The 16,508-nt window shown below is 42.6% G+C and overlaps 1 protein-coding gene across 7 annotated transcripts in view; it reads right to left on the bottom strand.

The window, feature by feature from the left end:
• The window catches only part of LOC148002717 (uncharacterized), a 61,448-nt gene that overhangs the window by 26,929 nt on the left and 18,011 nt on the right, over positions 1–16,508 (bottom strand). For 4 of the 7 annotated variants that reach the window (XR_015633211.1, XR_015633209.1, XM_087577246.1 and 1 more), the window contains one exon: positions 5,468–5,550. Coding sequence is in view for 2 of the 7 variants with exons in the window: in XM_087577246.1 (XP_087433372.1) it covers positions 5,468–5,550 (83 nt within the window). In the remaining 5 variants the exon portion in view is untranslated. Of the gene's footprint in view, positions 1–5,467; positions 5,551–13,918; positions 15,660–16,508 lie in introns of those variants that run through there. The other 3 variants (XR_015633213.1, XR_015633212.1, XR_015633210.1) reach the window with 1 other exon arrangement.

Here is a 16,508-nt window from a genome sequence, read left to right as displayed (position 1 = left end):
ATTGAGAGTTCATCTTGGTGGATTTTTCTTTGATGAATATGAAGTGTCCTTCCTTATCTTTTTTGATGACTTTTAATTGAAAATTGATTTTATTTGATATTAGAATGGCTACTCCAGCTTGCTTCTTCTGACCATTTGCTTGGAAAATAGTTTTCCAGCCTTTCACTCTGAGGTAGTGTCTGTCTTTGTCTCTGAGGTGTGTTTCCTGTAGGCAGCAGAATGCAGGGTCCTCGTTGCGTATCCAGTTTGTTAATCTATGTCTTTTTATTGGGGAGTTGAGGCCATTGATATTGAGAGATATTAAGGAATAGTGATTATTGCTTCCCGTTATATTCATATTTGGATGTGAGGTTATGTTTGTGTGCTTTCATTCTCTTTGTTTTGTTGCCAAGACGATTAGTTTCTTGCTTCTTCTAGGGTATAGCTTGCCTCCTTATGTTGGGCTTTACCATTTATTATCCTTTGTAGTGCTGGATTTGTAGAAAGATATTGTGTAAATTTGGTTTTGTCATGGAATATCTTGGTTTCTCCATCAATGTTAATTGAGAGTTTTGCTGGATACAGTAACCTGGGCTGGCATTTGTGTTCTCTTAGGGTCTGTATAACATCAGTCCAGGATCTTCTGGCCTTCATAGTTTCTGGCGAGAAGTCTGGTGTGATTCTGATAGGTCTCCCTTTATATGTTACTTGACCATTTTCCCTTACTGCTTTTAATATTCTTTCTTTATTTTGTGCGTTTGGTGTTTTGACAATTATGTGACGGGAGGTGTTTCTTTTCTGGTCCAATCTATTTGGAGTTCTGTAGGCTTCTTGTATGTCTATGGGTATCTCTTTTTTTAGGTTAGGGAAGTTTTCTTCTATGATTTTGTTGAAGATATTTACTGGTCCTTTGAGCTGGGAGTCTTCACTCTCTTCTATACCTATTATCCTTAGGTTTGATCTTCTCATTGAGTCCTGGATTTCCTGTATGTTTTGAACCAGTAGCTTTTTCCGCTTTACATTATCTTTGACAGTTGAGTCAATGATTTCTATGGAATCTTCTGCTCCTGAGATTCTCTCTTCCATCTCTTGTATTCTGTTGGTGAAGCTTGTATCTACAGCTCCTTGTCTCTTCTTTTGGTTTTCTATATCCAGGGTTGTTTCCATGTGTTCTTTCTTGATTGCTTCTATTTCCATTTTTAATTCCTTCAACTGTTTGATTGTGTTTTCCTGGAATTCTTTCAGGGATTTTTGCGATTCCTCTCTGTAGGCTTTTACTTGTTTATTAATGTTTTCCTGTGCTTCCCTAAGTGTTCTGTCTTTCTTGAAGTCCTCCAGCATCATGATCAAATATGATTTTGAAACTAGATCTTGCTTTTCTGGTGTGTTTGGATATTCCATGTTTGTTTTGGTGGGAGAATTGGGCTCCGATGATGGCATGTAGTCTTGGTTTCTGTTGCTTGGGTTCCTGCGCTTGCCTCTCGCCATCAGATTATCTCTAGTGTTACTTTGTTCTGCTATTTCTGACAGTGGCTAGACTGTCCTATAAGCCTGTGTGTCAGGAGTGCTGTAGACCTGTTTTCCTCTCTTTCAGTCAGTTATGGGGACAGAGTGTTCTGCTTTCGGGCGTGTAGTTTTTCCTCTCTACAGGTCTTCAGCTGTTCCTGTGGGCCTGTGTCTTGAGTTCACCAGGCAGCTTTCTTGCAGCAGAAAATTTGGTCTTACCTGTGGTCCTGAGGCTCAGGTTTGCTCGTGGGGTGCTGTCCAGGGGCTCTCTGCAGCGGCAGCAACCAGGAAGACCTGTGCCGCCCCTTCCGGGAGCTTCAGTGCACCAGGGTTCCAGATGGTCTTTGGCTTTTTCCTCTGGCGTCCGAGATGTGTGTGCAGGGAGCAGTCTCTTCTGGTTTCCCAGACTTCTCTGCCTCTCTGAAGGTTTAGCTCTCCCTCCCACGGGATTTGGGTGCAGAGAACTGTTTATCCGGTCTGTTTCTTTCCGGTTCCGGTGGTGTCTCAGGCAGGTGTCCTGCTGCTCCTGGGCCCTCCTCCACGGGAGCCCAGAGGCCTTATACAGTTTCCTCTTGGGCCAGGGATGTGGGCAGGGGTGAGCAGTGTTGTTGGTCTCTTCCGCTCTGCAGCCTCAGGAGTGCCCACCTGACCAGGCGGTTGGGTCTCTCTCTCACCGGGTCTGGGAGCAGAGAGCTGCTGTGGGCCGGGATCCGCGGGTGTGGGACTTCGGGTAAACACAGAACGTGCCCGGTCCTAGAGAAATTCTGCTTCCGTGTGTCCCAAGCTCACCAGGCAGCTTTCTTGCAGCAGAAAATTTGGTCTTACCTGTGGTCCCGAGGCTCAGGTTCGCTCGTGGGGTGCTGCCCAGGGGCTCTCTGCAGCGGCAGCAACCAGGAAGACCTGTGCCGCCCCTTCCGGGAGCTTCAGTGCACCAGGGTTCCAGATGGTCTTTGGCTTTTTCCTCTGGCGTCTGAGATGTGTGTGCAGGGAGCAGTCTCTTCTGGTTTCCCAGACTTGTCTGCCTCTCTGAAGGTTCAGCTCTCCCTCCCACGGGATTTGGGTGCAGAGAACTGTTTATCTGGTCTGTTTCCTTCAGGTTCCGGCGGTGTCTCAGGCCGGTGTCCTGCCGCTCCTGGGTCCTCCCCCACGGGAGCCCAGAGGCCTTATACAGTTTCCTCTTGGGCCAGGGATGTGGGCAGGGGTGAGCAGTGTTGGTGGTCTCTTCCGCTCTTCAGCCTCAGGAGTGCCCACCTGACCAGGCGGTTGGGTCTCTCTCTCACCGAGTCTGGGAGCAGAGAGCTGCTGCGGGCCGGGATCCGCGGGTGGCTACTAGTTTTTAATAATGCCTTGCTTCCCTAAAGCATCCCATTTCTGCAAATTCTCCTTTGTAAATCTGAGACTAGAATGTTAAGGAAATAAGATGAAGAAGAAATACCTCTAATTTTATCTTAGAGATCAGAAAAAGTTTATTTTGTTTGGTCATGGCAACCAAAATCAGCATTGTTAAATCAAATTATGACTTTTGCAAGATCACAGAATTATATAGATGTCAGTGTTTTCAGGGAGAAGATGTTCATGCTGGAGAAAACAGCTTACCTCAGAACAGGAGAAATCAGGCTGAACTCATCTTACTCTAGATGCTCCTCTGGGCATGTGAAGAGTTTTCAATAAAAAAATAATTTATAGCCTTAAGATGTTGATTAAAGACTTTCTAAATAAACTGACCATTCAAATGGCTATTATTCACAGTTGTTTTAGTGCAGACTAAGAGTGTTCTAGAACTGAATCATAAGTGGACACAGTAAGCCTTTTTTTTCCCTCAGATGTTCCCAGCAATAAGTAAGATGTGCAAAGCACCCAGGGACTTAGTGAAAAATTTTGAACTGTGCCAGAATTGCCATATTAAGGAGACTATCTCAGCCTGAAAGATAGGATATTATATTAAGAATATATGACTGTGAGAACTGGACAGATGGCTCAATAGTTAAGATCACTTATTCCTTCAGAGAACCCCAGTTAAGTTCCCTGTACCCATATGGCAGCTCGCAACCATCTATATTCCAGTTCAAGAGTATCTGATGCCCTCTTCTGGCTTCTGCAGATATCAGGCATTGAAATGTTACACAAAAATGTATGCAGACAAAACACTCATACACATAGTGCATGCCATTTTATTATGTTTTTATTAAAACAACTAACCAAAAATTCTTATATTAAAGGTAATTATTTATGTCCTATGAAATGTTTAAACTTGGTCCTCTGAGAATGAACCATCTTCAAATGATCTCAGTTGAGAAAAGTTCAACACAAATACATATGGATGTCTGAACTTTTAGATATCAAGCAGAACCCACACTCTTCTGCAGCAGGCTGTTATTAGAGAGAACGAAGGCTTTAGAAAATGTGGGATGGATTTCACAAATGAGGACTGCTCTGTCATGTGAACTCAGAGTGCTGTAAGAATTCAAGGGCAAGGTCAAGCACCAGATTATTTTTAATCAACACACTAAAAATCTGAGACTGACTATATCAGGAAAGACCCTGGTAGCCCTAGCTGTGCTGTTCCCCTGAACAGAATTAGAATGTGGCTGGACAGCTGAAAAAGAAGCTGCAGAGTAAATACGTGTTCCTCTCTTGTCTTCTTCTATGACCCTCTAGTAACCAAAGGGGCATCCTCAGGGCCAGTACTGGGATCATCTTTGGAACAAAGTCCAAGTCAAGCTGATTGCAAACTTGTGGGAACTGGTTCTCTAAATTGGGTTTCCCATAGAGAAGGGAGGACCTATGACTTAAAGGTCCCTGTCCAAACACATGCTGAAATTTAACTCCTGTTGTGAAGTAGTAAGAGAATGAAAACAATTTGACCAAGATCTTTCCATAGGGATACTTCAGAGGCAGTAAGGACTAGATGAGGTCATTGGGGGTAAATCCTCCACCATGGCTTTATAAGAGGAGGAAGAAAAAGACCTGTGTTAGCAATTGTGCATCTTTGCACCATATCAAGTTCTGCTCCTTCTTGGGACTCTGCAGAGAGTTCTTAGCAGCAAGAAATTCCTCACGTGATGTGACCTTGAGCTGTTGTTACAGGAAGTTCAATAGAGAAGAGATTGCCACTTAGACACAGTTAATAGCCAATTGAAAATCTTATTTTTTATTGGATTTTTTATTTACATTTCAATTGTTATTCCGGTTTCTGGTTTCCTAGCCATAAGCTCCGTATCCCATCCCCCTCTCCTTCTTCTATGAGGGTGTTCCCCCTCCCCAAATTCCCCCTTCCCACCCCCCTGACCTTCCCCTGCACTGGAGGGTGGAGGGTCCAGGCTTGGCAAGACCAAGGGCAAAAGTCTTTATTCCAGCAGGCTGGGAGTATACTCAGGTGTTCAAGAACCCAGTGTCCAGAGCAAAAGGCTTTTAAAGACTTTGCCTTCACATAATGTTTTCCAGCTGCACTGGGGCTTTACAGAAGCAAACAGTTTAACAGAAGCTAAGATAAGCAGTTAGCTGGAGGGGGTTCTGCACAACAGGTAGTTTATCATAACAAAGATATACTAGCTAGGACAGCTTGACCCCAAGTTCCTAGAATAGAAAGATATGCTAGCTAGGACAGCTTGACCCCAAGTTGCTAGAATAGAGTTAGGTAATTTTCCATGGGATTTTTCCATCAAGGAGATCAAATTCTAGTTAAGTTTGAAATGGTCTCAATGAGAATACAAGATGGAGTAACCTCGGCACTGTCCTACCCTATCACAGTGCATCAAAAAAAATTTAAGTAAATTGCACATTTAAATATATTGTGTTATCCATATATAGAATAGAAAGCAGACTAAGACTGGAGACTAGAAGAAAAAAAATCCTAGAAAGTGAATTCATAACCTCTACAGTGCAAGTAGGAAGAGCAAAACAATGTAGAAAATAACCACAGATGAAAATTAGGATTAGGGTCAGCCAGAGATTCTGAAAGATCTGTGAAGCTGCTACTCACCTGTATGTAACTTCTGTGTACCTGTCCAGGGAGCCTCCATCCTCCTCTCAAGATCACTATTTGGCTGGGCCAGCCCCTGTGTTCTATTAGAGAATGGAGACCAGTAAGTTCATGATAGTTAAAGGGCACTCAGGAATACAATATACAAAAAGATGGTGTTGTTTAATATGAATGTAGAAGGCTTAAAATACCTGCCCACCCCCCAAATGGAAGAAACCCTAATATATCACCAGAGGAAAGTAACCCAGGAGAAAGATAAAGGAAATCACAGCAAAGAAATTGCCATGAAGCTTCACAAATATATGTTAAAACTAGGCTGGGTGGCAGAGATAGAATTTGATGATATATTTTTAAATAAAATATCTGAAAGGCATACCAAATGAGCCAGGGGCATCATCTCAACCATAAAGGCTAAAGGTAGCAGGACCAGGACGCTCTCATCAGTATCTACTATTCCCCAAACCTAAAGACCATCAGCCATAGGGAGAAAGCAAAGTTCTAAAACCACACAGCTACGTGGAGTAACACAGCACTGGAGTACTTCTCTGTATGCAGTGGTGTGTCCACACTAATGGAAATGAAAACACCTTTTTTGTCCTTCTAGTCACTAATAGTCACCAGCAAAAACACAACAAACAAGCAAACACCCATAAAGAAGCATTTTAGAGAAGTAGTTTTGTTCCTTACCCATGTAACAGAATAATGCTACAGCTTCTAAAATTGTTCAGGAAAGCTGGTGATAAGGATTTACTTTATTTACCTTACTTATAAGTCACAAGAAGTTCACTCTACCAAGACAGTAGGGGCTTATAGCTCTAAGCCTCTCACAGACACTTTTGCTCTACATCTCCACAGAGCACGATCACCCAGAAATACATTCAAGACTAGAAAACAAGACAGCTGCACTATGGCTCAGGGAACCATACGTGGATTCAGGCCCAGTATGGTTCCTACACAGTCACTAAAACCTCCACAAAAAGAACTCTCTGAAAATAATATTATTTTCTGAAGAAATCTTAGCATTTCCATATGTGCATTGTAAGGGAACTAAAAGTCAGCCGATCTAGTGTCTAAACATTGTGACAAAATCATAAGAGTTCACAAGAGTACACAGCACAGTACAAGTCAGAGGACACTTCCATCTCTAAGCTTTGCCTCTGCTCCCCCAGTCTCACCTTTCTAGTGCTAACCTGTCCCAAACCCTCTAGCTAGCTGTCATCGCTTCTTGTCCATAAGGATCTGAAACCTTGCCTCCAGGGTGCAGCTATGAACTGGAGTGCACAGAACAAGGGACAGCTGCTTTTCAATGGTCCTCAACTTGAACGGCCCAGCTACAGCTAATTAGGTGAGATTGGGCAATTAAATCCATAAGCTTTGATCTTTTCTTCAGATATTTCCAAATATTCTGTGTCATTCTGCTTCAGACAACACTAACATTTCTTCCAGTGAGCAGATGCCTGCCTAGGTGACCTTGGTCTCCCTGCCAAAATAAGCTAGCATCCCTCAAGGGCATGGATGTAAAGTCATGCCTCACCTGCCCAGGCTGGCATTCACTGACAAAACTTCATCCCTCAAGTTTCTGCAGACCATTCTGTGTTTATACCTAATAGATCAGGCTTCCTAAGTGTCAGGAGATAAGAGGCTGAGTCATCTACCCATCATAGCAATTGGGTAGCTTAGACAAGAGTAGGACACTTGCCAGATCCATCCCAGCCCCACCCTGGACAGACTCATCATGTGAATTCTTTTTATTGTACCTGCCCCTATAAGGATGAGACTAGGCTAGAAACCCTAGTAAAATGGATTTTGCCATCTAAGAAAGACCTGTGAAAAATCTTTCCCAAATCATTTTTCCTGTGTCTTCCATGTAAACTTATATGTAAAAGTATATCCACCTGTAGTAATATATAATTGTTATGTTAAAATGTATAACAAGATTTAGTCCTATGTGCATGCACAGGGCTCACAGGAAATGGTAAGTGAGCTTGGGAAGTTTGTCAGAGATAAGAAACCAGCTCTAATTTCTTTTCTTTCTTTCTTTCTTTCTTTCTTTCTTTCTTTCTTTCTTTCTTTCTTTCTTTCTTTCTTTCTTCCTTTCTTTTTTAAGTTTTTGTAGTGTTTGGAGGTTGAAACCAGAGCCTAATGCATGCTAAGCAGCCATTCAAACAGAGGAGAAACTCAGAGGAAGCACAGCTGTAATGTTTCCACCCCCCAGACTCCAGGACACACCAGTGGAAACCACACTCACAACACACACACTATCGTCCTCTAGAAGGTCTGGTTTATCAGAGTCATCCTATCCTTAAAAAAAAAAGGCGAATTTCTGAGGACCCACGTATCTCTCTTCCTGATAAGCAAAGGGATCCAGTTCTGCATCCTCTGGCAGAAGCGTCTATTTTGTTACCAGCTTCTGTTACATGACATCACACGTTGAAGCCTTACAAAATATTCAGGAGCAGTGTGGGGCTTGGAAAGAACTGGATCCCTTTAGTTCCAGGTCTTCAGGCTTTCTCCGATGTGCAATTATACCAGCCAATTAAACCCTCCTGTTTCTGAGGATGCACAGTATACTGAAATTCAACTTCAGTTGGATGGTCAGCATAAACATTCTATCAACTCCTAGAAAAATACCTCCCTTTCCTTACTCAGGATGTTAATGGGCTCAAAGAGGAAATGGCTATGGTTGTGGGGAGGGGGGGAGGCAGGGTGGTGACTTAGTGAAATCAGAAACTTTTCCAGCCCTTGCTTCTGTCAACTTACAAATCGAACAGGAGTCTGGATGTCTAACTGTTTCTATGACCTCATCTGAGTGCAAAACACAATCAGTAAATAAGCACAGCCTTTAAATGCAAAGCTACTGACTGTTTCATTATTTTACCATCTCTGGTTCAGATTTGTGAAGCTATTCTGGGAGTACACGTAACAGAAAAGACCAAAAACCTATGGAGAGGCAGACATGTTTCCCAGTCATTTTCAGCAGTCTGCTGAGACATTTTCACAAGTTTCTGCTGAAGACCCAAGCATGTGGATGCTTATCTGCACTAAACTAAAAACTTTGGAATCTTAAACCTCACTTCTTAAAACCTTGCCACATGCTCCAACTTGCAGCTCCTCTGGGCGCTGTCTCCTGAAGTAAGCGTCACCTTTACATACACCTGTTCTGCCCAGGCAGGGTGTTGGAAAGCCAGTGGCAACAATTCAGTGCTTCCTCCTCTAACTTTGCCTGTAATTCTCCATTTCATTCTATATGGTCTGTGAAACCACCACATGTTCAAAGCAAGCCCACTGGAATGCTTCAGGGTTAGATGATCATAGGAGAGCTTTATAATAAATCCACTTAGAACAGCTCAGAACAGGTATCAGCTAGACAGACAATTAGAGCACATATTCTGCCAGGAAACTCTGCCAGCTTTTACCTGTTAAAGCAATTGAGAAATAGACCTGCGCTTGCAGAAGAACCATACTTGTACATGCATGTGTGGTGTGGGAAGCTGAGCAGGTGTTTGCAAGCCACAGTTATAGCCTTAACAATGCTGTTGTCAATTAAAAAAAATGCTTGGTGCTCAAGCTCTCTTGCCTTACATATGGGAGGAAAATGAGCTTAGGGGGCTACTTGGAGACTGGTATTTCAGAATAGAAGAGAGTATACTTTTTTTGGAGCATGAATTCCACAGCTAACCGGTCTTGAAGGTTTTTCTTATTAGTTAGTTAGTACTTTTTACAGCTATCACCCTTAGAGTCGTCTTTCTCTTTTTTTCAAACAGTAGGCGGAGCTAGTAAGAAACCCCCAGAGGATACCATTAGTCACTTCTTTACCTCCCCTGGGGGACTGGTATTTGCCCAGCAGTAGCCTTTTTCCCTTGGGTCCAAGTAAAGGGACCACTAAGGGAACAAAGACAATAAAGTAATCTATTGAGTAATCCTGCTGAGAAATGATTCCTGTTTGAAGCCAAATCTAATTGCACACAGACAGTAAATTAGTGGCTAGCTGATAATAGATAAGGAATGCTTTCATTATGTTACAATGTATGAGCAAGGCTCTTCAACAGCAGGCAAAAGCTCTCTGATAATGCCCATGGAAACAGATGAAACACAAAGCATGTTTTTATAATAAAAAATAATTTGCAGTTTCTTTCTCATTCCACTAGCCCCTCCTTTCTTGTAAGTTATAAGCCCTGCAGCTTGGGCAAAACAGGGGATCTTAGCTTTTCTCTGCATACATGAACAGCTGCTTCCAGGAGAAATCTAAAACCCAGTTGTTAAGCAAGAATGCTCAGCATTCCACACAAGCCAGAACTCAGGTAAACCCCAAACTTGTTCTCTGCTATGTGCCCAGTTCTACAGCAAAGCCACTGTACTAAGAAGTTGTGGCCTTGGTGCATGGTCTGTGGTCCAGGTTACTGTGGTCAATAATGTGATTTCTTTCTAGAGGCTTCTTACAGTAAAGGAACATCTTGCATGTCACTGGCTTACAGCCACCCCTTCTTCCCTGTCTCCAAGATCTTTCCACAACACATTTTTTTTTAAAAATTTACTTATATTTACTTTTTCACAATTCATTCCCCACCACACACACACACACACACACACACACACACACACACACACACACACACAGTTCCTTGAGGATTCTCCCCTCTACCAAACCTCTCCCCTCCCTGGGGCCTCAAGGATTATGCACATCTCCCACTGAGGCTAGACAAGGCAGTCCTCTGCTATATATGTGCTGGGGCCTTGGACCAGCTCTTGTATGCTGCCTGTTGGTGACTCAGTGTCCGAAAGATCTCAGGGGTCCAGGCTGGTTGAGACTTATGGTCTTCCTATGGAGTAGCCCTCCTCCTCAGCTTCTTCCAGCCTTTCTCTAATTCAACAACAGTAGTCCTCAACTTCATTCCACTGGTTGGGTGTAAGCATCTTCTGCTATCTCAGTAGCTGCTTGTTGGACCTCTCAGGGGACATCTGTGCTAGGCCCCTGTTTTACAAACCATAGCATCAGTAATAGTGTCAGGCCTTGGAGCCTCCTCTTGAGATGGATCCCAAGTCTGGCCAGTCACTGGGCCTCCTTTCTCTCAGCCTCTTCTCCATTTTTGTCCCTGCAGTTCTTTTAGAAAGGAATAATTCTGGGTCAGAGTTTTTGACTGTGGGTTGATAATTCTGTCCTCTAACTTGAAGCCCTGCCTATCTACTGGTGGCAGACTCTTCAAGTTCCCTCTCCCCACTGTTGGGCATTTCAGCTGTGGCCATCCCCATTGAGTCTTCAGAGTCTCTCACCTCCCAGGTCTCTAGTACTTTCTACAGGGTCCCCCCACCTCCCCTCTCCTGATGCTGCTCATCTCCATTCATTCTCTTGGCCCTCTGGGCTTTTATCTTGCCCTCCCCCACCCCAATACCTGCATCTGTTCCCCTTTCCCCTCCTTCTCCCCTCCCCCACCCAGAATCCTCCCTCCCTCCGCCTCTCAGGATTATTTTCTTCCCCCCTTCTAAGTGGAATTGAAGCATCCTTACTTGGACCTTTCTGTTTGTTGAACTTTGCGTAGTCTGTGGATTGTATCCTAGGTATTCTGTGTTTTGGGGCTAATATCCATTTATTACTGAGTACATACCATGCATGTCCTTTTGGGTCTGGTTACCTCACTGGGGATGATATTTTCTATTTCATCCATTTGCCTGCAAATTTCATGATGTCCTCATTTTTAATAGCTAGTTGGTATTCCATTGTGTAAATGAGCCACATTTTGTGTATTCATTCTTCAGTTGAGGGATATCTGGGTTGTTTCTAACTTCTGGCTATTACATATAAGGGTGCTATGAACATCATGGAACATGGGTCCTTGTGGTATGGTGAGGAATCTTTTGAGTATATGCCAAGAGTTATATAGCTGGATCTTCTTCAGGTAGATCTATTTCCAATTTTCTGAGGAACTGTCAGGTTGATTTTCAGAGTGGTTGTACTAGTTTACAATCCCACCAGAAATGGAGGAGTGTTCCTCTTTCTCCACATCCTTGACAGTGTGTGCTGTCACTTGAGTTTTTTTATCTTAGTCATTCTGATTGGTGTAAGGTAGAATCTCAGGATCATTTTGATTGTGTTTCCCTGATGACTAAGGACTTACAACATTTCTTTAAGTGTTTCTTGGTCATTCAAGATTCTCCTGTTGTGAATTCTCTGTTTAACTCTGTACCCCATTTTTTATTAGGTTATTTGGTTTTTTGGAAGTTAATTTCTTGAGTTCTTTATATATTTTAGATATTAGTCCTCTACCAGATGTGAGGTTAGTGCAGTTTTTTTCCCCAATCTGTAGGTTGCTGATTTGTCCTATTGACTATGCCTTTTGCCTTACAGAAGCTTTTTAGTTTCAGGAGGTCCCATTAATTAATTGTTGATCTTAGAGCCTGAACAACTGGAGTTCTTCCCAGTGCCAATGAGTTCGAAGCTCTTTCCCACTTTCTCTTCTGCTCAATTGAGTTCATCTGATTTAATGTTGAGGTCCTTGATCCAGTTGGATTTGAGCTTTCCACAACCACTTCTAATTCTTAGACTACTTAGAAACATAGTTCAGTGGACTATTTTTTCTAGCATGGACTTTCTGAAGAGAAGACCTTCCTCTTCATCTACCTAAAACACAAAGGAAGTGGTGAACAGCACTTCATCTAAACAACGGATAATGCAAGAGCAAGGAGCAGGAACAGGAGAGAGCCAGATTACTGGTCAGATTAAAGCAAGGTGTGTGTGTGTGTGTGTGTGTGTGTGTGTGTGTGTGTGTGTGTGTGTGTATGACAATGGGTAGCCCAGATCAACAAGTGTGAGCATGGAATCCCAGAAGCATTGTCAGGTCCCATAGAAATCCACAGCAAATGCTAACTGTAGTAGTGCCTTTTAGCATACCAAAGTGCAGACTGGGCTGCAGCACTTCTCACCCGACCCTAAAGCTTTCCAGCCTAGCTTCACATCCTAGTTTCTGATTCCTATACAAACCTACCATTCTGGTCATTTGCATTTTCCTGATGACTAAGACTTTGAACATTTCTTTAAGTGCTTGTCTGCTTCTTGGATTGCTCTTGTTTCTCTACCTCTTGTTCTACTCTTCTCTCCCTCTCTAGTTCTTTCTTCCCTTCTCTCCTTCCTCTCTTGGCCTGCTTCAGTGTTAGCATTTTGTCTATGCTCCACCCCACAGTTACCTGGTAACAACCAGGTATTCCTGACACTATAAAGGGGGCACTCCTTGCCCCTCCTCACTCTCTTGCTCTCTTGCTTACCCTCTTCCCCCTTAGTCAATCTCTCCCCATTCTCCCCCCCACACCCCATCTCTGCATGTGCTCATGGCTGGCCTTTTCTACTTCTCTCCTCTCCTCTCCTCTCCTCTCCTCTCCTCTCCTCCTCCTTCTTCTTCTTCTTCTTCTTCTCTCTCTCTCTCTCTCTCTCTCTCTCTCTCTTTCTCTCTCTTTGTCCCTACTACCCTCATAATTCCCCTCCCCGTGCCCTGAATAAATTCTATTTCTATACTTGAACATCATGAGGCTGGTACCTCTAGGGTAAGGGATGTCTCAGCATGGGCCTGCTGAGACAACCCCTTTCCTCATACCTCACCACACCTCCATAGAATATAATCCCCCTCTTTATCTTTTTATAAACACATCAGTCAGGATCTTCTAGATGTCACCGGCTGTACTCTCCCTCATACTTACAAAAATATTTTGCTCCTCAACTCTAGCTTTGAACAGTCATGTGCTCATTTCATTCAAGTAGGAATTGTCAATCTGATCAACCAACCTTTATTGCTGTCCTTTGAAACTTTACTGTGTCTTTGGTTATCATTGTACTTCATGGCTTTCTAACTTTCCCAGCAACATCACATCAAGAAAAAAAAAATGGCCTGTGTATTCAAAGTAACCCTGAGAGGATCCACTGGTGAGAAATCCAAGATAATATGTACATTGTTTTCTGCCCCCTAAGTCAGGCATATTTACTAGTATAAAAGTTAATTGGGGTGTTAAGTGGTCATACATGCACTGTTGAGAGGCATATATGCAAGGATACAGGTATCTACTCCTGTCTTGCATGTGTGTCTCAATTTAATTGCATCTTGGCCAAGCAATGTCAACTACCCATTAGCCATTACACTGGAGTATCCTGTCATCATGGCAGTATAAAATGTACTAGCTTTCTCTTTTATTGTCCTCGTTTTTGACAGCTCCATGTTGTAGCCAATCTACAGAAACCCCTTTTTCAAGGGTTATTCAAAATCACTAGAATTTGGTGAGCATTATAAATAAGCCCTGAGTAAAGAAAAAAAAATCAGTCAGCCTCCAAATCCTAACCCAATAGGGGTTACATGTCTGTGGACCTTCTTTTTTTTTTTTTTTTAACAAATGCTCTTAAAGGAGAAATTAGTTTAATATGGTGGAATCTCACTGGTTATAGAAACCACATTCAAGGAAGGTTTTATTTTTCCTCCATCTTTATTAAGTTGGGTATTTCTTATTTACATTTCAATTGTTATTCCCTCTCCCGGTTTCCAGGTCAACATCCCCCTAACCCCTTCCCTCCCCTTCTATATGGGTGTTCCCCTCCCCATCCTCCCCCCATTGCGGCCCTCCCCCAAACAATCACGTTCACTGGGGGTTCAGTCTTGGCAGGACTAAGGGCTTCCCCTTCCACTGGTGCCCTTACTAGGTTATTCATTGCTACCTATGCAGTTGGAGCCCAGGGTCAGTCCATGTATAGTCTTTGTGTAGTGGCTTAGTCCCTGGAAGCTCTGGTTGGTTGGCATTGTAGTTCATATGGGGTCTCAAGCCCCTTCAAGCTCTTTCAGTCCTTTCTCTGAATCCTTCAATGGGAATCCCCTTCTCAGTTCAGTGGTTTGCTGCTGGCATTCGCCTATGTATTTGCCATATTCTGGCTGAGAGATCTACATCTGGTTCCTGTTAGCCTACACTTCTTTGCTTCATCCATTTTATCTAGTTTTGTGGCTGTATATGTATGGGCCATACATGGGGCAGGCTCTGAATGGGCGTTCCTTCAGTCTCTGTTCTAAATTTTGCCTCCCTATCCCCTCCCAAGGGTATTCTTGTTTCCCTTTTAAAGAAGGAGTAAAACATCCACATTTTGGTCATCCTTCTTGCGTTTCATGTGTTCTGTGCATTTAGGGTAATTCGAGCATTTGGGCTAATATCCACTTATCAATGAGTGCTTATCATGTGTGTCTTTCTGTGATTGGATTACCTCACTCATGATGATATTTTCCAGTTCCATCCATTTGCCTATGAATTTCATAAGGTCATTGTTTTTGATAGCTGAGTAGTATTCCATTGTGTAGATGTACCACATTTTCTGTATCCATTCCTCTGTTGAAGGGCATCTGGGTTCTTTCCAGCTTCTGGCTATTATAAATAAGGCTGCTATGAACATAGTGGAGCATGTGTCTTTGTTATATGTTGGGGCATCTTTTGGGTATATGCCCAAGAGAGGTATAGCTGGGTCCTCAGGTAGTTCAGTGTCCAATTTTCTGAGTTACCTCCAGACTGATCTCCAGAGTGGTTGTACCAGTGTGCAATCCCACCAAAAATGGAGGAGTGTTCCTCTTTCTCTATATCTTCACCAGCATCTGCTGTCACCCGAGTTTTTGATCTTAGTCATTCTGACTGATGTGAGGTGAAATCTCAGGGTTGTTTTGATTTGCATTTCCCTTATGACTAAAGATGTTGAACATTTCTTTAGGTGCTTCTCAGCCGTTTGGCATTCCTCAGCTGTGAATTCTTTGTTTAGCTCTGAACCCCATTTTTTTTTCTTTTTCTTTTTTTTGGAGCTGGGGACCGAACCCAGGGCCTTACGTTTGCTAGGCAAGCGCTCTACCACTGAGCTAAATCCCCAACCCCTGAACCCCATTTTTTAACAGGATTATTTGTCTCCCTGCAGTCTAACTTCATGAGTTCTTTGTATATTTTGGATATGAGCCCTTTATCAGTTTTAGGATTGGTAAAGATCTTTTCCCAATCTGTTGGTAGCCATTTTGTCCTAACAACAGTGTCCTTTGCCTTACAGAAGCTTTGCAGTTTTATGAGATCAGATTTGTTGATTCTTGATCTTAGAGCATAAGCCATTGGTATTGACAAATCGTTTGACTATGTCAGTTCTTGTTGAATGGCTTTAACGTTTTTCATCTTTGAAGTAGATTGGATCAGGACAGATTACCTGAATTTTAACAGAGAAAAAGTACTTTTGAGCCCCTAGCCTTGATGCTATTCATTGTCTATTCAACAGTGCTTTGGGTCCTTTGGAATCATTATCACCTAGCCTTTATAAGGCAAATGCTATTTCCAGCCTAGTATTTTGAATAAGAAAATGAGTTACTGAGGGTGAAGTCACTGGCAATGGTGACAAGAATAAATGACAAATCTGACATCTGGCTCCTAGAAAGACTAAGGACTACCCACTTTGTGTGCCCTTGGGGGATCCAGGATGAACAAAACAGCAGGAGCTCCTTCATCCCTGCTTCCCATAGTGCAGAACACAGAGACTAAGTGAATGGAAATAGTATATTAACTCATTCCAGAAGAACAGGTTATGATGACAATCTTGATCTTTGCGAACTGGGTGCTTTCCTTGAATGGAAACACAGAGTGCTCTCTCAGAGGGGAGAAAAAGGGGAAAACATACCACCCATAAATTTTCTCCACTATGGCTTCTAATCTTTACCTGCAGCAGGTTAGATTTTTAATTAAAATACAAAGAACTATTTACAATGTCCCAAATCTTTCATCCTTAGGTTGCTCTAATTTAAAACTTGAGAAAAGTACTAGTATATACAGCTTCAGTTTTTAAAGAAAGAAATCTAAAAGCAGCATCATTTACATTTTGTTAGGACAGTATATATTCCTCTACTGCATTGTTTCTCAACCTTCCAAATGCTGTGACCCTTTAATACGTTCTTCATGTTGTGACATCCTCCAACCATACAATTATTTTGTTGTTATTTTATAACTGAAATTTTGCTTCTGTTATAAATTGTAAATATCTCATATACAGGATATCTGATATACA

This window comes from Rattus norvegicus, chromosome 11, assembly GCF_021556685.1.
Source record: "Rattus norvegicus strain SHRSP/BbbUtx chromosome 11, alternate assembly SHRSP_T2T, whole genome shotgun sequence".
Lineage (NCBI taxonomy): Eukaryota > Metazoa > Chordata > Mammalia > Rodentia > Muridae > Rattus > Rattus norvegicus.
This window is presented reverse-complemented; position numbering and strand designations above follow the sequence as displayed.